Consider the following 21038-nt stretch of genomic DNA (forward strand, 5'->3'; position numbering starts at 1 on the left):
TGTTGAACAGAGTCTTTTCGAGTTCATGGTACCCTGTTATCATTCGGACCTTTCTCGGTTCCTTCAAACGACTTCAAACGATGAGTGAAAAAAGGAGTTCATGGTAGTAACCTGTTATCATTCGGATCTTTCTCGGTTCCTTCGAACGACTTCAAAGCCTGAGCGCAAACTTAAGTCTGGACACCCTCACGTACCTCACGTCATTCACAATGAAAAGACCCCAGACTCTGTTCGACATCTTCGCTTCAGCTTAATGTCGTGGCCGTCACAGAGCAGTATATAACTCAACATATCCTCGTTCCCCCACATGCTTCCTTCCCCCATTTTTGACTCCAGTTTCGTCGGTTCGATCTTCTCCCTGTCACCTCTTCGACATATTAACGTCTTAGTGTATTAGCTTTCCTTTATTACATAATACATTGTAACAAATGCAGACTTGTTAATTATGTAATACACACACAGCTCAACTCTCCGAGCAGACAGGAGCAGACTGGGATGTGGGCCCGCAATGCACTCGCTGCGAACATCCGTCAACAGCTTCCGCATGACTCCAGCACCCCAATACCGTCATACTGGGTGATGCCTCTCTGCCCTCTGCGAGTAAGTGCAGTATCTCCTGCTCTGTCCAGAGACAGACTCGCTAGTTTGTGAATAACGTGAGGGTGTCCGGACTTTGTTTGCTCAGGGTTTGAAGTCATTCGAAGGAACCGAGCAAGGTCCAAATGATAACAGGCCCATCAGACACTGATGCCAAGGTGTCCGGATTTTGTTGGCTCAGGGTTCGAATGAATTGAATTGTACTCTTGAAGATCCGACTGATAACAGGGTCACCGTCATGATGAATTCCGGCTCCCCAAAGCTCCCCAAAACAAGGTACATGTGTTATCTCACTTACAGCAAGCTGGTCAAGACTTCTAGCACCGCTCGGGAGTCGGTAAGGTTTTTTCTCCTCCTGTATATGGTCAAACACCTTGCCATCCCGCGTTAGACTGGTTTCTATACGCTAGCGACAGACTAGCTCAGTAATGTGTCAAGACAATACTGAGGTATTCGGACGGTGCGAGAGGCCCTAAATACGTGCCGTAAGTGCTTAGCCTAGGGAGGTCCGGGGGATCGTCGTGTGGAAGTATCATATGGTGCGAAGACAGGAAGTCAATGTAACGTATGGTGTCGATGGTGGATCAAGATGAGTAGCAAGAACATACGAGAAAGATAAGGAAGTGACCAACAACGTCCAACACTTTCGCCGTTGAGGCCGGAAACATCAATGCTGAATAAATCGGTGACGACGTGTCCCGCGCTGTTGGCGGTATAATGTAATAGGAGTTTGATGGAGGGAAGGTAGGCTTTGGTGGAGAACGACGTGTACCTTCAATCACCGGGAAGGAGGGTAGTGAAGGTGACGGACGAGTGGAATTTGGTGCGATGGTGGGCGCATGCTTAACTCGGATGACCGGTATGGGTAATGAACAACCCGAGTTGTAAGTTGAGTTTAGGTGGGGCCTTTCATGTACGTAGACGAATTGTCAAATTGGCGTTCTCATTGGCGAGCGCCAGAAAGTTGCAATGGTCAAGAGGTTTTTGCTGTCACGGGCCTGTTACTCGGGTAAGTCAGAGGCACCTGACGAGGTTTTCGAGGTCTTCTCATTACGTTTTTTTGTTACGGTACTGCACGTACGTACCTTGTTTTCGGAAGCCAAAGCATTTCGGTATAGGGCACTCGTTTGAAGCTGTTCCGGTGAAGGAAACGAGCAAGGTCCGACTGATTATCCACAGGGTACTGCTACTAGCATGAACTTTGCTTGTTCGCATCTGTACAGCCACAATTATGCGCTAATATTAATAACCTTGTGGTGCAAGGTAATTTTATCCCCCTCAGCTTGATGGGCGCCATGACCAGGTGCAATGACCACTATGGTCTCCTATTGCGCATAACTGTTGTTATCCTCATCATCTGGACGATTCTCGCAGGCGGCATGTGGGTCCGTTTCTGGACAAACTCCAGCTCCAGTAGTAAGCAAGGCCAGAGTGTTGGTTCTATAGATAGGCTCACCTAGACCTGCAGAATTCCCCGATTTTGGTCATTATGAGAATTTCACACATACGCTATCTGATGAACAATTGCCTACTAGTAAGTTGTTGACTCTTTCTTTATCGCAATTGATACCATCCCCAATGAATGGCAGATGATAATGATAGAAGAATAATCGCGATAGGCGACATACACGGCATGAATGAATCTTTGACGTACGCGCTCACAAAAATCCAGACCATGCTCCATGTTCACGTTTTTCCAGCGCTTTGCTAAACAAAATATCCTATGACACACAGAAGGATATTTTAATACACCTCGGCGACTTCACGACAAAGGCAACTGTAGAAGAGTCGTTGACAGTTCTATCTTTTATGGAGAGCAACAAGATTCTGGGCGTTCGCGGAAACAACGACCAGAAAGTCCTTGAATGGCGGGCTTGGATGGATTGGATTCTTTCTCAGCCGGGAGGCAGAGAATGGCTGAGAGAAGTTGATGATCATTGGTCTGATTATGAACTCGTGCCCGAGAAGGGCGACATGCCTGCATTCGACTCATATCCTTCATCGATGAAGAAACCTGATTGGGGAAACAAGGTCCCCAAGGGTTGGAAGCCTTTAGGGGACCACTACCAGGTTGCGCGAGCCATGTCCCGCTCACAGTACAATTACTTGCGATCTCTCCCTCTCGTTCTTTACGCGCCGGCAGGCCATGTATTCTTTGTTCATGCTGGTTTACTCGCAGCCGACCCAAGCCGGATAGCCACGCACCCTAAACAACCATTGTCGCATTGGCCATCCATAGAGCAGCACGAGGACGACATTCCTACTATACGGAAGGCACAGGAGCTCGCGTTACTCTCAGACATTCCGCAGAACCAAGATCCATGGGTCGTCCTAAATATGAGGAGCGTGCGCAAAAACGGTAAGCCAACGCGCAGCAACAAGAAAGGGATCCCGTACTCCGACCTTTGGAATAAAATCATGAACAAATGCTCTGGTTTTCATGCTTCCAATACTCGGCTCGGTTCCGTTACACGACTCACAGGCCAACTCGCTCATCTCCCTTGTTATGCGTCGACTGTCGTGTATGGCCACGCGGCAACTCGTGGTCTGGATGTCAAGAGGTGGTCCGTCGGCTTAGATACCGGCTGCGTATGTTGACTTCCGTATAAAAGTGGACGTGCCCTAATCGTCTTTGCATAGTCTGTCGGCCGAAGACTGTCAGCGCTAGTGCTCGATGCAAAGTCATTCCCTTCAGGAGCTTCAGGGGATCCCACGTTCGACTTCCCGTCCGAAGCAACCGATCGGTTTGATGCAGAGCCTTCGTTCCAAGGGGCTATAACACAGCATACGTTTGACGTCTTGCCCAGTGCAACTGATTCTCGAATCAAGTTTGGCCACGCAGGAGAAGCTCGCATAATCAGTGTGGAGTGTCATTGATATTGATCATTCTCCATACTTGTCGCATATCTGTCAGCGCAGTGATCTCGGTACCAGATCCTAACGGAATTTGGAATTTTGCTGACGCTCGTGGCCTAGAAGTTCCGTTGGGAACGAGACTGTTAGTATCACTCGCCACCTCGAGGTTATCTCATTTGTTACATATTTTGTTATCTTTGCATTTCAAGCATCACGAAACCGTCACGAAACCTGCACTAGTGTCAATATGCTATTAACGTCACCCTCCCCCTTCTAGTAGCTTCAAATGGTGTTCATACCCATGTTCTAAACACCTAAACGAGCCTTTCGAATTTCGTGGCTATGTTGTAATCGTTGCTTACTTGCTTTTTGAGTCTTGATACCTCAAACACTGTACATTAGAATCTTGATACAATTAATTGGTTTACGGTTTGGAAAGCATTTCTAGATTGTGACGAGGTGTGAGACGACAAGTCTGGATTTTTAAGGTCTGAATCGAAATGTAGGATTCTAAATGCTACGGAAAGTCACCCAGTATCTTCATCTCTCGTCACACGTAATATGCAACTTGAGGGATCATCTTGTAATGAAGCATACTACATATGTACATGATACAATATACATGATACAGACATCATTCAGGCTATGAAAAGTAGGTTTGTGTCCTGTATGGCGGGTGGTAAGTGACTGAGGCGCTTGTGGAAAAAAGATACTGACCATCGGGTGAGAACTAGACAGCTATTTCAAGATAGTCAGAAAAGCGCAACATCATGAGCAGCTATAGACGAACCTGTGGTTTCTGACTGTACTTTGCCCTTAAATTATCACTGCGCAAGTTCATCAAAAGTCGGATAATCAATCCTGAAGACACTCACCGGATGGAATTAAGAAGCTGCTGGTAACTTTGCTGCGGGTTTTCTCCTAAAGAAAATGTCAAATGAGGAGCTGATTATGACGCTCCAAGATTACTTACTGAGTGCCTTGATGAAAGCCTGCATTTCAAAGATGTATGAGAGACTGGAGTGAGAAGGGTGAATTTAGGAACGTACATAGCTCATAGCACCTGTAGCTTTTCCGGCTTCTTCTGTATCCGCGCTGGTCTGTGAATCCTTGCAACCACTCCAAGAAATCTACATTGAAGGTGAGTGTGATGTTAAGTAACCAAAGGTTCACGCACGCAGTCGGCAGGACTCGTCTTCGTAGTCTTGGAGATGACCTCGGCTTTACGTCCATGGCTGGCAGTCTTGATAAATCCCGTAACGGAGCTGAACACGCCGCCCATATCGCCGCGAGCGTATGAAGTCGCGGCGGACATGAAGCTTTGGCCGGCTTCCGCAGCAAGGTTTGGCTCTTTAATCTTGCCTTCCGTCGAATACTAATGGCACAAAAGTGAGATTACCATGAGCGTGGGGAGTAAGGATGACGCACGATATATGGGAGATCTAAATATAAATCAAATTAGAATCAGTATGAACAGGTGACAACAAATCCATCCATACCCAGAGCTGATCCAGAGTGGCAAGACTGCGAGAGTTTTAGTATGTGAATACCATTTTAGGTTCTTAGCGGGATGGACTTACATCAAAGATAGCGGTGAGACGACAACCCGCAGGAAGCCGCTTCACCATGATGTCGTGCATCAACTGGAAGATGGTCATTAGTGGAAAGTGGCGAGAGATGGGCTACAACAGGGACACACATCATCAACAATGTGACCCTTCACTTTGAAATCAACCGGGTAGATGACTATCCCGCAAACGGATCAGCACATGCTTTCTGTGATATGTAGTCATCACCTTCATCATATCCATCTTCTTCATCGCCATCGAGGTCCTCCGTCTGCCCTCCGTGCCCGGAATCTATTTGGTGTGAGTTACAACTGGGTAGATGACCGCGAAAAGTCTGCGTACAATGGAAGAACAGCGAGTCATTGGGACGGGCATCGCGAACGAGCCATTCCATTGCGCGCAGCTATCGGCACCCATCGGTTAGCACCAGCACAATTCTGTAGGTGCCTTACTCACAATATTTTGCTGAGTAGGAACTTGGCGTGGGTCCCTCGCATCGTCAGTGAGTATGACCATGTCCTCCTCCTTATACCCAAACTGAGCTGAAAATCATCCATGACATACTACACACATTCCGTAGCGACTGGACTTACTACCCAAGAAACGCTTCATATTGTTTGCATCATTAATGCAACCACGCAATTCTTCCTTCTGGCCAATGTAATTGATTCCAATCTATTTTGAAAGTACCCATCAGATGTGAATGAGTGTCAGTCCATGCGCACGACATACACACAAGGCTTTCTTCTTGCCGCTACATTGAGAATATTGGAAATAGGATTGCTGCATCTGATTGGACCCTTGCATCTGGGGGCCGTAAAACTGCTGTTGCTGGGGCGGCCTCTGTGGAGGTCCGCCTGCTTAATAAATCATGATGAGAAGCGACCTTGTAGGTTCCAGCGATCAACCCACTTGGAGGAGTATAAGCGTAGCCACCGCTCATCCTGAGGAATGTTAAGGTATCTATCAACGCGAGGATCTTACGGATAACGTACTGGGGAGGAGGTGCACCATAGCCACGAGGGGGTCCAGGTGGCGGTGGATAATTCCTAGGAGGACCTGAGGGTGGCGGGTATTGTGATGGAGGGCCTTGCCTACCCGGAGGAGGCCCAGGGAGTGCGCCGTATGGTGAGGATGAAGGGCCAGGCGGCGGTACATAAGGGGTGGGAGGACCTTGAGGAGGCGCATAGTTTCCAGCAAACTGACCTGGGTAACCACTATTATGGTGATGTCCAGGGTGGTTATCTCTTGGTACTGGAGGTGGAAATCCAAAGCTGTGGTTCGATAATATTGATATTGAGATGACACACAAAGCATATTTACTGGTTACCTACCCTCTGGGTGCCGGAGAACCGTGCGAAGGAATCGATGGTGGGGCAGCATGCATAGGGTTGTATGCAGCTGGATTGGGAGGAGGAGCATAACTACCGCTGGAACAATCATCATATCAGCTCAACTAACTATTCACTGCAGGTCACATACGGGTTTGGGAACCTAACAAGCAAAGATGTGATCATAAATTGAATTCAACGGCTCTCTAGAAGACGTTATCAACGCACTTACTGGGGTGGAGAACTGGTGGTACCACTCTGATTGTTACTGGTCGGATAACCGGATTGCCCTTGCCACATACTGGACGACGATTTGCGACTTGACAAGTAAATTGTGAGAGCTCAAAGAGACTTGGCCGACTTTGGATTCAAGATGTCAAAGTTCAAGCTTTCAAGTGACGCTACACGGCCGCAGCATGACATTTCTTGCACTGCCACCAAGCACTACGCCTCAACCTCACACTGCAAGCTGCAAGAACGGCTCAAGCTCTTGAGCAAACATTCGTTCATTCTATAATCATAGACACACATGAACTTCTGAACCGCGAAACATGTAATTTTGTTCGGTCATCGATCAAGCTTCAAGCTCAAGTCACATCGTCGTATACTCGCGCATCTCATTTCCGAAGAGGTGTCACATACCATAATCACAAGTGTTTGACGTCCAGGGCTGTTACTAACTTTTTGGCCTCGCTGGCGGCTCAGCAATTCCACTTAGAGTACAAGAACTCATAACGACCGCCGCTTTTCTCATGAGTAAGATCAGAGTTCGCTGGAGGATCATCGGTACTATCGACCACGTTCCTCAATCAGTGCAAGACTCAATCTTTCTGGCCGAGTGTACTCTATCGAGGTATGTCCGATCAAATCGTATTTTTCCTTTTGCAGAGTAACTTTCAAAGAAACTAAACACTGTCGCTCAATTTGTTTGCCTCGAATAATATATCATTACACCGCAACGTGTAACCCTGTGTACCTCGAATTCAATCCAATGATCAACTCATCCAATGACTTCGTTGTTAAGCTGCAAGTAGGTATGTACTACAGACTCTTTCAAATAACTAACTATCTTTGACGCAGTGACTCAACAAGTACACAAGTGTAACAATTACCCCCGTTGGCTTTGTCACCAACACCAAATCTATATCAGTGTCTCCGGACCGGGCAGTCTACCACTGTCGATACGATGGCGATACTATATTGTGTTATCATGCGGATTCATAACCAGGTTTGCGGCAATCTCGGAAGCGTATCCATACCATCACTCATTTTGTTCCGGACCCTACCTCTTGTTTGTTTAGATTTGTTTCGTGGACGGCCAGGATCCCCCGCACCGCCCCATACCCCGGAGAAGTTCTCCATTTCGATCCTTTGCTCCATTGATATTTTCCGCACTTATCCCGTGACATGAGAAATCAATGATGGAAATGGACCAGACAGTATAAAGGAGAGGTGCATCCGTGATTGAGTTGAGTGAGCAATCCCTCTTCATCTTCTTCATCAACAACAATGGGTGGAGGCCACGCTGGAGGCGCAAGCCCTTACGCTGCAAAACATCGTCAAGCACTGCAGGGCCAGTCAGGATGGGTGATTTCTATCGATTAGTCGTGTCTAGTGGTGCGTACTAACACACTACGCAGGCAGGCCTTGTGCACAATCGCAAAATTTTTGCCAATGCAGTCTTCGCTTCTCTGGGTGGTTTGCTCTATGGTACAACCCTATCGTGATTTTTTCCTTCAAGCTCGTACTGACATGGTGAAGGTTATAACCAGGGTGTATTTTCTGGCGTCTTGAGGTGAGCTTTCATGCCACCTTTTATTTAGCATCCGTGATCCTCAAACTGTTTCAGTATGTATTCATTCGACCATCGGATGTCATCCGCTGTCAGCAATCCTGGAACGAAGGGTTGGCTTGTATCTATCCTGGAACTTGGAGCTTGGGTCGGTGTTCTCTCTACCGGGTACTTGGCTGACAAGCTCTCCCGTAAATATACCATCATGCTTGGTTAGTGTGCTTCGATTTTCCCAGGGGATGCAGCTGATTCATCCATGCAGCCGTCGGTGTATTCTGTGTTGGTGTCGTCGTCCAAACTGCGGCATTCCAGCCCTCGTCGATATATGGCGGTACGCTCTCAGAGTCGGTTCAAAGTTTTGTGTCTGAATCTCATCTCAGGGCGTTTCATTACTGGTCTTGGTGTCGGATCGCTCAGTATGGCGGTGCCCCTGTACAAGTATGATACAACAGTCCCCTTTTATGTCCTTACTGACCCTTTACCAGCGCCGAACTTTCTCCTCCTGAAGTCCGCGGCAGTCTGGTTGCTCTGCAGCAACTTGCTATCACCTTCGGTATTTTGATCTCCTTTTGGATCGACTACGGTACCAACTACATCGGTGGCACTGGAAGCGGGCAGAGCGAGATTGCATGGCGCGTTCCATTGGCGATGCAGCTTGTTCCTGCTATCATTCTAGGCATTGGTATTATTTTCATGCCTTTCTCTCCAAGGCATGTCTCAACTCCCGCTTACGACACGTCACAAAACTCATAGTGTCCAGGTGGCTTGTCAACCAAGGTCGTGATGAGGAGGCTGTCGCTGTTCTTGGTAGGGCTCGCCGCCTTCCTCCGGACTCTGACCTCGTTCAAATCGAGTTCTTGTGGGTCATAAGATCATTGCTGCCTTGGTCTTCCTGATATATAGTCTTCTGCAGGGAAATCAAGGCCCAGTACCTCTTTGAAAAGGAATTGAATGCTTTGAAGTTCCCTCAATTCCAGGATGGGTCGTTCTCATCGAATTTCAAGCTCGGTGTTTATGCATATATGAGCTTACTTACCTCACGCAGTACGAATTTGTCGCACTGGTACTAATTTTGAACGCTAACGTCGCTCTTGCCAGCTCTCTTCTACCGCGTCGCTGTTGGATCAATGTGAGTCGCCATTTTCTACGGATAGGACTCAGCCCAATGAATTTTCAGGACCATGTTCTTCCAGCAATGGACTGGCGTTAACGCCATCTTGTACTATGCACCCAGCATCTTCAGTGACTTGGGCATGACAGGCAACACAACTAGCCTTCTTGCCACGGGTGTTGTTGGTATTGTGTATGCCTCACCACATATTTTCACGTACATAACTAACAGAAACCCATTAGCATGTTCCTCGCGACCATCCCTGCCGTTATATGGATCGATAAGGTCGGCCGTAAGCCAGTCTTGATCTCTGGTGCTTTCATCATGGCTGCGTTAGTATTATATTCTTGCGTGTATAACTTGCCGTCCTGAACGTTCCATAATAGATGTCACCTCATCGTTGCAGTCCTGACCGCGTTGTACCATAATTCTTGGTCATCGTGCGTCTCATCGAAATTTCATTATCCCACTTGAACTAAAACATCTCACCAGACACCCTACTGCTGGTTGGGTGGCTTGCGTTTGCGTCTGGGTATTCTCCGTCGCCTTTGGTTACAGCTGGGGTCCGTGCAGCTGGATCCTCGTTGCTGAGATTTGGCCGTTGAGTATACGTGGCAAGGGTATTTCTATTGCCTCGTCGGCCAATTGGGTTCGTTCTATGGATATTTATAGGGATGTCCACTGATCGTCATGGCAAACAGATGAACAATTTCATTGTCGGCCAAGTAACGCCATCAATGCTAACTCATATCGGCTTTGGGACATTCGTGTTCTTTGGCGTGAGTTGCCTGTTCATTTACTTCTTTCAATGTCTCATGAAAATTAATACAGGCATTCGCCTTCCTCGGCGGCTTTTTTATCATGTTCTTTGTACCCGAGACCAAGGGCCTCACTTTGGAAGAAATGGACGACGTGTTTGGAGATAGTGAAGGTCTTGCTGTTGCGGATCAACAGCGCCAGAACGCCATTGCTGACCGGATTGGCTTGACCGCGTTTGGCCAGCGCAAGGGTGGATCTGATATCGAAAAGAGCAGTCACGAGCTCTACGACGACGAGGGAAAAGCTTAATGTCCATCGATGGATGGCGCAAATGTTCTATGCATTCAATATCTGACAAGCTGTATTACATTGTTCCGCAATGCATGCACCCTAGTGGTGAACATGGAGATGGAATAATAAATTGAATAATATTAATATTGATGGGCCCCAGTTGTTGCAATGGTGGTGTGCTTTGCAGCAAAGTAATTTAGTAAAACCTAGTAAAACACCTGGCGTCCGCGAGATCACCGGTGCGGCGTCCTGCGGAGCTCTATGGTGCTTTGAGAAAACATTCTAGCATCACCAGACCGTTGAACCTTTCGGAGACTGGGAAGCCCCAGCCTTCGCAGCCCCGGGTCTCCATTGCTCTCCATCTAGCCCTCCATGGATCTGGGGATCCTGGGGTATCCGAATCTGTTGCGTGGGGAGCTCTTGTAGCTTCTATCATCAAGAAGCTTGAATGGCTGTCTGTCTTGAACTGCCTTCCTGCAGATTTATTGCCATGGGATAGTACGTATTCGGCCACTAATAGTGGTAAAAACCGACGCTTGCCAGCAGTTGCCAGCTGCCTGCCTCTGCTGGCAAACGCTTGGATTCATCAGGAAGGTTATTTTCCCGCCATAATCGTATCGTGACCATTGAGGTCCGAATTGTGCAACATAAATATACTCCCCACATGATGATTTCGCCTATATTATTCCCTCGTTCTTAAATCATGGGTTCTCGACCCTCCGCGGAGTCGGCGCGGACTGTGGTATGCGCTGTCACCTGCTGTCACAGGCTGTCACTCGTGATGACGTTCATCGGTTTTCATCGGATGGTCCAGGATGATCCTCGTGGCTCTTGAGCAACTGCTGTGTCCAGTATTTCAAAATTTGGCAGAGCCCTTTGCAAAAGGCGGTCAGTTTGTTTGCTTTGCATAATTTAATTTGAAAACCCTCGTTTATTCGACTGATGGGATAAGAAGTTCATCATCAACGATCATGGACAAAGTTGCTAAGTGGTGGAGTCCGAGAGAGTCCGAGCCGCTGGCACAGCGAACCAAAGGCCTGTAATAGGCAGTGTCCAGCGCGATACGGTAGGATACGGTGTAGCAAGGTGTGGCTAGCGCTCCGGATTCTTCGTCATCACACGCTAGCGGGGTGAAAACTGGTGAAAAGGGATGTGCGCGACGATCGATCTCGCTAATCAGCGCGTCTCGTTGTCTGGCAACGTGCACGCAATAGAATAATTTGTCTCCGCTCCTCGCTTCGGTTTATGCAATTAATCTGAGAACGTGGCAGTAACTTGCGGTGTAACTTGACGAACGAGCAAATGGCAAATGTACTGTCGTCGGTCGAGTTGCTGCCTGTTGCTACCAGCGTTATTTGATAAATGAAAGGAAACGAAGAAATCAAATTTTGTTGTTGTCAGTTGGCGCAGTCTCCGGCGTAGGCAGCTATAAGTTCTTTTTCAGAGCACCATCGATGACTCGGATCATGATGGTTGAGGTCACTCAACTTAAACGTAGCATCTTCGACATGCCGAACCAACCCAGATCTGAGACCACCAACGTCGCGAAAGTAAACATGTACTCACGAAGGAACGCTGGACCCGGGTTAGAATATGGAGGGACTCCAACTTGTGCCGCCCGTCCGACCGGGCCGTCCCTACGGAAGCATCGCTTCAATTGTTTACGCAGCTTGGGCGGAGAGGATACTTAATAACGTGAAGGTGCCGGTCAGTGGTACAGGGATTGTGCGAGTCGTGAGTCTCTGAAAGACTGAAACACCAGCCCGAGTGCACTAGCTAAGAGTCTAGACTCTAGAAGGACTGGTTTGAAATCTTGCATACTTTCCTATTTGGGAATAGCGATTTTCAATTGCTGATTGTCTGACTCCGTGATGGTCCACACTGCTCTACGCTACTCTTCCCTTGGCAGATGCCCCAGTGCACAACCCTCCACCTGGTTCTAGCTTTTTAGTTGTACTGTGAATTATAATCTTGAGGATTCGCATTCACCATGTCGTCATGCGGAAACCCAGCCGCAGAAGAACAAGCCCTCATGCCTCGTGAGTGTTTTCAACTGTGTCTACCTCTGTCTCATTCGCTTGGGCAGGTCGTCTGAAGTTTGGGAAATCAAAAGACTGCGTGAGATGCAGGTTAAAACCGGGCAACATCATGATCCGTCATGCGGCGTACTGCAAGTAAGTGTGTTGTTCGTTTCAGCTAGGAGCGAATTTGACTACATCCCCCACAAGAGAATGCTTCACCCCGATAGTAGACATGAAATTTAGAAAAGCTCTCGAACCTTCGGTCAATGCTAGGGCAGGCACCTCGAAGCGGCCCAAGCTCAAGGCATCGGGAAACCTGTGCCTGGGTTTCTCTGGCGGCCTAGGATCGTCGATTATGCTGGATATCGTCCATAACACATATTTCTCCAGTCGACCGCCCTTGGACGATTCAGGAAAACCAAGAGGTGGCACCAATCATCCACGGAACGCCAGCGTATGGCCGTCCTGCATTGTTTGTTATGTAGAGGTATGCGGAGCTTTTGCTGGGGTGAGTCGTGGCTATAATCTCCGATCGAGATTCAGTAACATAATGTCAGCTAGATGCAAGACAGGACCGAAGATATTCGATCTGTAGTCGAGCGATATCAATCATTCGAATTTGTGCCTCTGCGAATAGAAGATGCATTCGATGAGTCTTGGTGGACCAAAGTTTCCGGATCAAACAACACCCCACAGGTTTGGCTGGAACTCAGCAAGGAAGGCCTAATTACAGATGGTAGAACTGCAACAATGCATCTATTCAACGTACTGAACTTTGTGTTGTCAGGGCTCCATGTCGCTTCCCAAGTGACTGATTTAACACCAGTAGAAGCTATGCGGTCGTATTTATCATCACTGCCGACGCAAACTGCAATTTCTAGTGCCTTGCAGAATCTCACCCGTGTACTTATCCTGCATACGGCCCACTCCAGAGGATCTTCGCATTTACTCTTTGGATCATCTCTCACGTCGCTCTCCATATCTCTTTTATCATCTATTTCGCAAGGTGGAGGGTACGCAATCCGCGAGGAACTTCAGGAGGAATGGGCGTCGGCTGCTACTTCTGGTTCGAAGCCTAGTGATGTGCTCAGGGTTATCCGACCTCTCAGAGACGTTACTGCAAAAGAATGTGCTGTATATGCGTGGTGGAACAACATATCTGTGGTCGGTCGAGACAAGCAAAGGCGTGCGATATTAGGAATAGCAGCCTTGACCAAGAGTACGAGAGAGCTTTCGCGTGCAAGACGCAGGACTGACTTTTTCCTCAGATTTTATAGTCGGGCTTGAGAAAGACTATCCTTCGACTGTGTCGACTATCGCTCGGACCTGTGAAAAACTGGAACCCAAGGATACACCGAGCGGGCAGTGCAGGTTGTGTAAGCGGTGAGGTTTATTGACTACATTTCATTCGGTTCAAGTGACTAAGACAGGATTTGTCAGGCCGATGCAATCCGCCATACAGGAGTGGAAGAGTCGTATATCAATAAGATCTTACTCAGATGACAAAATTGCTGCGGACTTGGCCCACATCCCGTCACCGTGCAGAGGCAATCTCGATACAAGTACCCCATCCCAAGTGCCACCGCTACTTGCCCTGACCGATTTCCTTTGCTACTCTTGTCACACAACGTTGACAAGCAGGAGTAGTCGCGGTGTTAAACAGTCAGCTCCTGCTGTATCCTCAGCCACGCCTTTACCCATATGGGTAGCAGATCGTGGCCTTCACGAGGATGGACTAATGGGTGATGAAGCTCGGCGCAAGATTCCTGAGGAAGAGATGCTCGATACCGTGGCAAAGTTTCTCATCGACAATCAGGATTGCGAGGAATGAGGTATTGATAACGCTTCTTGTAGCCCTCAGATCGTATATTGTTAACAACTTTACTTGATGGGGGCTAAGTTTCAAGAGTGTGTTGTCGTACTCAGTAGGCACAATCACACGTGAACTCTATTTCGGCTGGTGAGCTCCTTTGAGCGCAATTCTTGCATTTGCCTCGTTGTCCCCCTCGGCTCTTCTCGCCTTCAACGGTGAGCAGGTATCTACTCACTGGTCACATAGCTTATTGACTGTCACATTCAGCGTATGATTACGGTTTAGGCTAGGCGGTTTATTTCGCTGCTCGCAAAGTTGTCGAGCAGCTTGGCATTGATGGTAGCATTGATAAGATATTGTTGACTGGGTGGGTCCATGAATTCCTGGAGGGTTGACAATCTAGTACCCTGCGACTCAACGTCAAGGCAGCGTGGCGACCTCAATGCAGGTTATGATACCATGATGTCTCAGGTACTGATGCGTGCGAGCTTAGCGTAAAATCCACTTCTCGTTATCCCGAATGGAGTCCACGAGTTAAGGTGAACTAGTAAAGGTATCAAGATTCATGAGGAAGAGACTCTGATACGCGACATCGTGGCAGAGTTTCTCATCGATTTGGAAATGAATTCTAGTCGTTCTAGATTGATCAGGTAATGATAAGGGTGTTGTTTAACTTGTCACATGGCAAAAAACGGTATGTCGGATCAGGATTCTGAATTAGGTTGGCTTCGGCCTGGGCCTTCAGTCCGAGTCAGGTGCATGAGGAACAGATTCAAAATATGTACATCACGTACAAGTTATAAGTTGCTGTACACTGCCAGTACTTGGCACGGCGATAATTTATCCATCGTTGCCGAAGACAGCTTAAATACATCCAGTTTCCTCTGCCTTTTAGTTCCGGAGACTTCCTAGTTACTCATCGATCATCTTGCAACTTGTCTCGGGCACCGCAATGCTTGCAGAAGATCACTCTCATGAGTTTCTCGACGACGAAAGTCAGCACTCGTTGGAATCACACCAATCGAACAAGAACGTTCTCTTGAAGTCTCACGGAAGACCTCCTTGGTAACTTTTCATGTAGGCTCTTCGTCGTTGTTCAACTCCTGACATCTACGTGTCACTGACAGGTACGGGGAAGATGGCCTACCTATTTGCGATGTATTCGTGATCGGGATAGCTGGTGAGTGAATGTGTTGTGGAGTCTTGCATTTTGTCAAAATGGATTCAGGCGGATCAGCAAGTGGGAAGGTGAGAATGCAAGTTGAGAGAAGCTCGGAGAGATGAATTGGACGATGACAGACTCACGTGGCTCGGCAAATCGTTCGTTCATTGGGCTCAGTACCGACTGTCGTTATACTATCCCAGGTCAGTATTACAAAAGATGTCAGGAGAGTACACAGGTGACACAGGGACCACTGCTTAGGACAGCTTTTACAAGCGACTTACCGCAGAAGAGGTTGCGCTGGCGCATGCGAATCGACTTGACCTTGATCGGCCGGATGCTATTGACATGCCCGTGTTTGCTGCTGTCCGTACGTTCATTTATGTTTAGATTTTTTACCCAATCTCTTCTAGTGTCTCGCGGACTTGAAGGCGTGTCGGCAGACCAATATTCCCGTTTATTCTTTTGCCGAACATCAACGGTTAGACGAGGTGAAGTATTTGTATGGTGCGGCTATCATAATAAGTCAGTATCTGACCGCTTCCTGTTATGATCCTGGATGCTGAAGGCAATACATGTTTCAGCGGAAGGTATAATGGCTTTGCATTATCCAGAATTACGCTCTTTATATGATCTCAAGGTACCCTATCATTCAGCAAGTTGTACATTGTTTCACCGTTAAACAGGTGTTTGTGCAATGTGACTCGGACTTGATGCTCGCCCGGAGAATTCAACGGGATGTCAAGGAACGCGGAAGAAGCGTTGATGGGGTTATCGAGCAGTATGTATTCTTCTCTGCAGGGGTTATATGTTGTCGTAACCATCGCTCATGCCTAGATATCTTCGCTATGTTAAGCCCGCGTACGATAACTTCGTTTTACCAACCGCTCGCCATGCAGACATTGTGAGTAGACGTGTTGTTTCAATTGTTTCGACGTACCATTGTTTTCAGGTTGTTCCAGGGTTGAACAACTCTGTTGCCATTGACTTGATAACGACGCACATTCGACGTAAAATGGCAGAACGGGTGAGACACTTCCGGAAACACATGGTTTCTCAATCAATCGAGTGTTGCTTGAGTACGTCAGACGGCAACCCGGTGTCCAAGAACATTATAGTGCTCCCGCAAACACCCCAGTTAAAGGTCTGCCCCCACTCTCAAAGAAAGTCGTTGCTTATGCTTCTGGGTGAAGGGTATATATACCATTCTTCGTGATGGGACATCGAACCGCCAGGATTTTATCTTCTTCGTAGACCGACTGGCAACGTTCTTGATCGAGAAAGCCATGGAACATCTTCCTCACAGACCTAAGACGGTCACGACCCCAACAGAAGTAGATTGCATCGGCAAGGAACTTGACGTCAAGGTATGTCACTTCACTGAGAAATCGAGTGCCTGGCTTAAGAGTTGTCTAGAACGTTTGCGGTGTCTCTATCATACGATCGTACGTTTTGATGGATCGGCCAAATTCTGCACTAATCGGTTGGTTCAGAGGTGGACCTCTAACGAGGGGATTACAGCGTGTCCTCAGTGACGTTGCAATTGGCTCCCTCCTGGTGCAATCCGATGCCCATACTGGAGAGCCACTACTTCTACATGTGATGCTCCCTAGATGCTTGCGAGAACGACATCTAAGCCGTCGATGCATGGGTCTTTTTACTAGATGCTCAAATTGGCACTGCTGCCTCGGCATTCATGGCGATTCGGACACTATTAGATCATGGAGTCCAGCAAGATCACATCATTTTCGTAACGTTTCTCATTGCCCGCACTGGTGGTGTCACTGTGCTTCAGCGAGCCTTTCCAAAGGTTAAGATTGTTACTGGTGCCGTCGATGAAGGCCTCCGTGAGGCTTGGCTTGAACGTTACAATGAAAAAGGCGAGGGCCAGAGCGAAGGGGAAGGGAAGAAAGTTTGGATCATAGAGCCTGGTATGGGTCAAATCGGTAAGAGAACGCACGTGGTCACAGCATGCTTCCCTTATGAACCCTTTTCACAGGTGACAGATACTACCTCTGATTGTGGAACACTTAATCCCCTAAGCGTGTTTCGGACGCTTGTGTGGTCGTGAGTATTAATATCTCGGTGTCATGTGGTCTAGTTAGGATGTACATGCTCCGGAACCTGCTACCACCAATTGCCAGAAATGTCACAATCAGGGTGACTTCTGACATCAGGGGGTCGATGTGAACGATCGAACTGTTAAATCGGATTCTTGAAACACGACTTCGTTAACAGCAGCCGTATTCGTTCACCGTGTTCTCATCATTATAAAGTCGACGCGCCAATTTTCAATAATAATGACATTCTTCGAACGTGCGAAAAAAATAATTTGGCAAGGTCAGTCTCGTACAGCCACGACTTCTCGTCCTATCAAATAATAAACAGCAATTTTGAATCAATGGTTAACTCCCTGGTATATACATACATCTAGTATATATGAAACCTTGATTCAGTCTCTGCTTCATCGACTGGGAACTCTCGGACTCCAACATGTCGTTAGGATTTTCGTCCTGGCATTTATTTGGTGTTACAAAGAGCTAAATAGATATGAGCAATCAGATTTAGAAGGCCGTACACATAATATAGCTTTCTTTATATGCCATGGACAAGATCAATTCTGGAAACCATGTCTGTCCATGTCCTCTGCTGCTACCAAGGCACATCATCTGAATCTTTATTCATTCCATCCCACTCTTCATCTTGATCACTGTCTTACTCGATCTCCTCGATGCTGCTGTATGCTACATGCAATCAGTACAAAGACATGGTCTGAAATCGCTTAATGTGGAGGCACGCACTGTCTATTAGTACAATGAAAGAGTTGGTGTTCACTATTGATCCAAGAAGATAATATTACATACCATGTGAGGGCGGGACATGACCTAGTCGGGGGGTACATAGCCGACGTCGCACGAACATGGCGCAAAAACATGTCCTGATTGTGTTGGGATCAACAAGCGGCAACAAGTCAAGCAGACAAGTCACGTACTTCAAACTGAGAGCAGGTCACAACTGTAGCACCGTCAGCGTCGCATAAGATCCTTGAAACACGAGATCATGCACATACTGAGGGCGGGACATAGCTGTGGCACCGTCAGCGTCGCCCAAGAACCTCGAAACATGAGATCACACACAGACTGAGAGTGGGACATGGCTGTGGCACCGTCAGCGTCGCATAAGAACCTCGAAACACGACATCACGCACATACTGAGAGCGGGACATGGCCGTGGCACCGTCAGCGTCGCATAAGAACCTCGAAACATGACATCATGCACCAACTGAGAGCGGGACATGGCCGTGGCACCGTCAGCGTCACCCAAGAACCTCGAAACATGAGATCACGCACATCCTGAGAGCGGGACATGGCCATGGCACCGTCAGCATCACCCAAGAACCTCGAAACACGAGATCACGCACATACTGAGAGCGGGACATGGCCGTGGCACTGTCAGCGTCGCCCAAGAACCTCGAAACACGAGATCACGCACAGACTGAGAGCGGGATGTGGCCGAAGCACTGTCAGCGTCACCTCAGAAACTCGAAACACGAGATCACGCACAGACTGAGAGCGGGATGTGGCCGAAGCACCGTCAGCGTCGCCTCAGAAACTCGAAACACAACATCACGCACAGGCTGAGAATGGGAGATACATCAAGCTCAAGATTGCTAGCAAAGTTCCAGGATGACATACCATTTGCTCGACATGAAAGTTGCGAATAAGGAGTGTTTTCGCGTCAGTCGTTGTCTTCTTACTTGAGGGTCTTATATGTTGATCAGAATACAATGACTATCACAATTGTATTCTTTAAGACTAAGGTGCCAGCTCCTCAAGTTCACGGTCAACGGATTTTCTACTTCTCAGTTGATAATGTGGTGTTCGTGGGTGGCCAAAGGGTAATAAATTACTTCTTTGCTAGATCACTTCTTGATAGTAAAGGAGTATAATATATTTTGTCAGGTTAACTTAAACCTAGTAGGTAATATGGACCTCTCTGAACTGAATGTGGCACGAATACTAAAATGATGGATAAAACAATAGATTATTGTATAGGCGATCCCTGTAAGATAGTATACAATCAATCTAGACTAAAAGAATACGATTGTTTTCAAAGGCAACTCATAGGCCTTCACTTTCTTCGTGATCTCACAGTGTTGAGACAGAAAGTGGGAAAACTCCTGACTTCAAATTTCTACGTTCCCACACGGTTTGGGAAAAGAATGGAAGGGGAAAAACTTAATATATTATGTGAGAATGGAGTCCTTATATACATTTTAGAAACCATCCTTACTAAGCAATGAGTCATCACTGGATTGGTAAGATTATACTTACAAACCAAGCCTTTTGGTGTGCTGAATCAGCTGCTTACTAAAGTACATGAGTAAAATATTACAAAGCACTGTAGAATATTACAAAGCATGATGAATCATGACAAAACATGATGAGTCATGGAAAGTCCTTACAAATCAGAATATTACCAGTCACATGACATGCTTACAAACATATCTGAATGGCTCACTGATGTAATCAAGTGGCTGAATAAACAAGAACAAATGGAAAGAGACAGAAACTACAAATACAACTAAATAAATAGAAACAAAGCTTACATAAGTAAGAAGTATATCCTTTGTACACTCCTCTACTTATCTCCTTTTATACTGCTATTCATATATGTCATGGTATGAACACCTGTGACTCCCACATAATCCTTCTAATTAGAGGTGATAATAGATAGCGTTCGCACCTCTAATTAGAGGCAAATACAGCGGCTGCAAGCCTCCTTCAATATCTCGTCAATAAAGAGTGACTTATAATAATCAGTGCCAAAGTCTTCACTGCAGCGTGAATATGATACCAAATCGGGTAAGCCATGCTCGTCGCACGCTCACTCCGTGCATTGCCGAAACCTTCGTGCTCACCGTTGCACACAGCGAGCTCAACTATTCCACCATTTCAACACATTTTTTCACAGTTTTTTTCACTGTACCTGTAGAGTATCATTAAATAACGTATATTTCGCATTAGCGGACATAAGTGATGCCAGAATAAATGTGTATATATATATCAATACTACAGAGGCAACATAGGTCCTTTACCTCGTTCCTGGGCCTCAACCCATTGCTCCCTGGTCGAAAAAAAACCAATTAGATGTAAGAATATTGCTATATAAAAAGAAATCGAACTCACAGGGTACTGGAAGCTGAGAAGGGCGCTCTGAGGGAGAACATCAAGAGAAGGAGAGGGATAGAGTAGAATACATGGGCACAGACATCAGTCAGGCATTAATATACGTAATATAGACATGCCTGAGTGAGGGTAAAGTGAAGAGAAGGCCCTGGAGCTGCAAAAAAGCGACCAAGGCAGAGGGTCAGCCAAAGGTCACACAGAAGATAACATAACTACTCACTGATGATAGGAGGTCACAAGCGGTTTTAAAGTAGGGTATTATAACTATACTAGAGTCATATGACCCGCTAAACCTGGTGATAAAATAGCTAGATGAGATATATAGATCAAAATGACAGAAAATGCGAAAATGTGAGCAGAGACTTACCATGACGATCAGAGTGCACTACTTGTGTACAGGACAGTGTAGAACAACATACCAGAAGCACCAGCAGCATCTTGGAGGGTGTGCATGAAGAGAAGAACATGTTAGCAATAAAAATGCTCAAAAAGCGAACCATAAGACTTACCATACCAAGAGGGATATCCAGCATGTGTGCAAAGGACAT

At 47.0% G+C, this 21038-nt stretch overlaps 5 protein-coding genes across 5 annotated transcripts; 4 read left to right on the plus strand and 1 right to left on the minus strand.

The window, feature by feature from the left end:
• Window positions 1-1892: 1892 nt before the first annotated feature.
• On the plus strand, window positions 1893-3474 carry DFJ58DRAFT_732765 (Metallo-dependent phosphatase-like protein; the record flags this gene model as incomplete). Its single annotated transcript, XM_041386211.1, has 5 exons — window positions 1893-2013; window positions 2066-2131; window positions 2187-2247; window positions 2298-3186; window positions 3238-3474. The coding sequence occupies 5 exons, from the start codon at window positions 1893-1895 to the stop codon at window positions 3472-3474; spliced, it is 1374 nt and encodes a 457-aa protein (XP_041239198.1).
• Window positions 3475-3988: 514 nt separating this feature from the next.
• On the minus strand, window positions 3989-5882 carry DFJ58DRAFT_857974 (peptidase C14, caspase domain-containing protein). Its single transcript, XM_041393957.1, has 14 exons — window positions 5754-5882; window positions 5615-5696; window positions 5478-5563; window positions 5364-5424; window positions 5250-5312; window positions 5153-5199; window positions 5034-5096; window positions 4939-4977; window positions 4631-4828; window positions 4499-4583; window positions 4329-4398; window positions 4244-4280; window positions 4171-4191; window positions 3989-4118 (listed from the first exon to the last, which is right to left on the minus strand). The coding sequence occupies exons 1-14, from the start codon at window positions 5826-5828 to the stop codon at window positions 4092-4094; spliced, it is 954 nt and encodes a 317-aa protein (XP_041239199.1). The 5' UTR covers window positions 5829-5882; the 3' UTR covers window positions 3989-4091.
• Window positions 5883-7861: 1979 nt separating this feature from the next.
• DFJ58DRAFT_666984 (general substrate transporter) lies at window positions 7862-10323 on the plus strand (the record flags this gene model as incomplete). The annotated part of the gene is made up of 16 exons (XM_041382592.1): window positions 7862-7939; window positions 7993-8062; window positions 8114-8147; window positions 8202-8356; window positions 8407-8475; window positions 8525-8582; window positions 8630-8881; window positions 8905-9003; window positions 9058-9188; window positions 9243-9273; window positions 9322-9447; window positions 9498-9587; window positions 9642-9695; window positions 9748-9904; window positions 9957-10034; window positions 10087-10323. The coding sequence occupies 16 exons, from the start codon at window positions 7862-7864 to the stop codon at window positions 10321-10323; spliced, it is 1719 nt and encodes a 572-aa protein (XP_041239200.1).
• A 1972-nt stretch (window positions 10324-12295) lies between these two features.
• Window positions 12296-14157, plus strand: DFJ58DRAFT_666932 (uncharacterized protein; the record flags this gene model as incomplete). The annotated part of the gene is made up of 7 exons (XM_041382587.1): window positions 12296-12344; window positions 12392-12479; window positions 12534-12834; window positions 12888-13062; window positions 13114-13545; window positions 13595-13709; window positions 13767-14157. 7 exons carry the CDS (start codon window positions 12296-12298, stop codon window positions 14155-14157), a joined length of 1551 nt encoding a protein of 516 aa, XP_041239201.1.
• Window positions 14158-15091: 934 nt separating this feature from the next.
• On the plus strand, window positions 15092-17320 carry DFJ58DRAFT_732769 (armadillo beta-catenin plakoglobin; the record flags this gene model as incomplete). The annotated part of the gene is made up of 15 exons (XM_041386212.1): window positions 15092-15204; window positions 15267-15319; window positions 15368-15387; window positions 15439-15504; window positions 15563-15667; window positions 15715-15826; window positions 15886-15941; window positions 15988-16082; window positions 16139-16205; window positions 16254-16445; window positions 16495-16668; window positions 16718-16746; window positions 16795-16952; window positions 17020-17247; window positions 17301-17320. The coding sequence occupies 15 exons, from the start codon at window positions 15092-15094 to the stop codon at window positions 17318-17320; spliced, it is 1488 nt and encodes a 495-aa protein (XP_041239202.1).
• Between the last annotated feature and the right edge of the window lie 3718 nt (window positions 17321-21038).

The sequence above is a fragment of the Suillus subalutaceus genome, assembly GCF_016647625.1.
Source record: "Suillus subalutaceus strain FC151 chromosome Unknown DFJ58scaffold_132, whole genome shotgun sequence".
Taxonomy (NCBI): Eukaryota; Fungi; Basidiomycota; class Agaricomycetes; order Boletales; family Suillaceae; genus Suillus; species Suillus subalutaceus.

Coding starts and splice junctions, on each gene's coding strand:
- DFJ58DRAFT_857974 (XM_041393957.1), bottom strand. CDS start 5,828: ATGCAAGGGTCCAATCAGATGCAGCAATCCTATTTCCAATATTCTCAA. Junction 5,564..5,614: donor TATGAAGCGTTTCTTGGGTA/GTAAGTCCAGTC, acceptor GATGATTTTCAG/CTCAGTTTGGGTATAAGGAG. Junction 5,200..5,249: donor AGAAGATGGATATGATGAAG/GTGATGACTACA, acceptor TTTGCGGGATAG/TCATCTACCCGGTTGATTTC.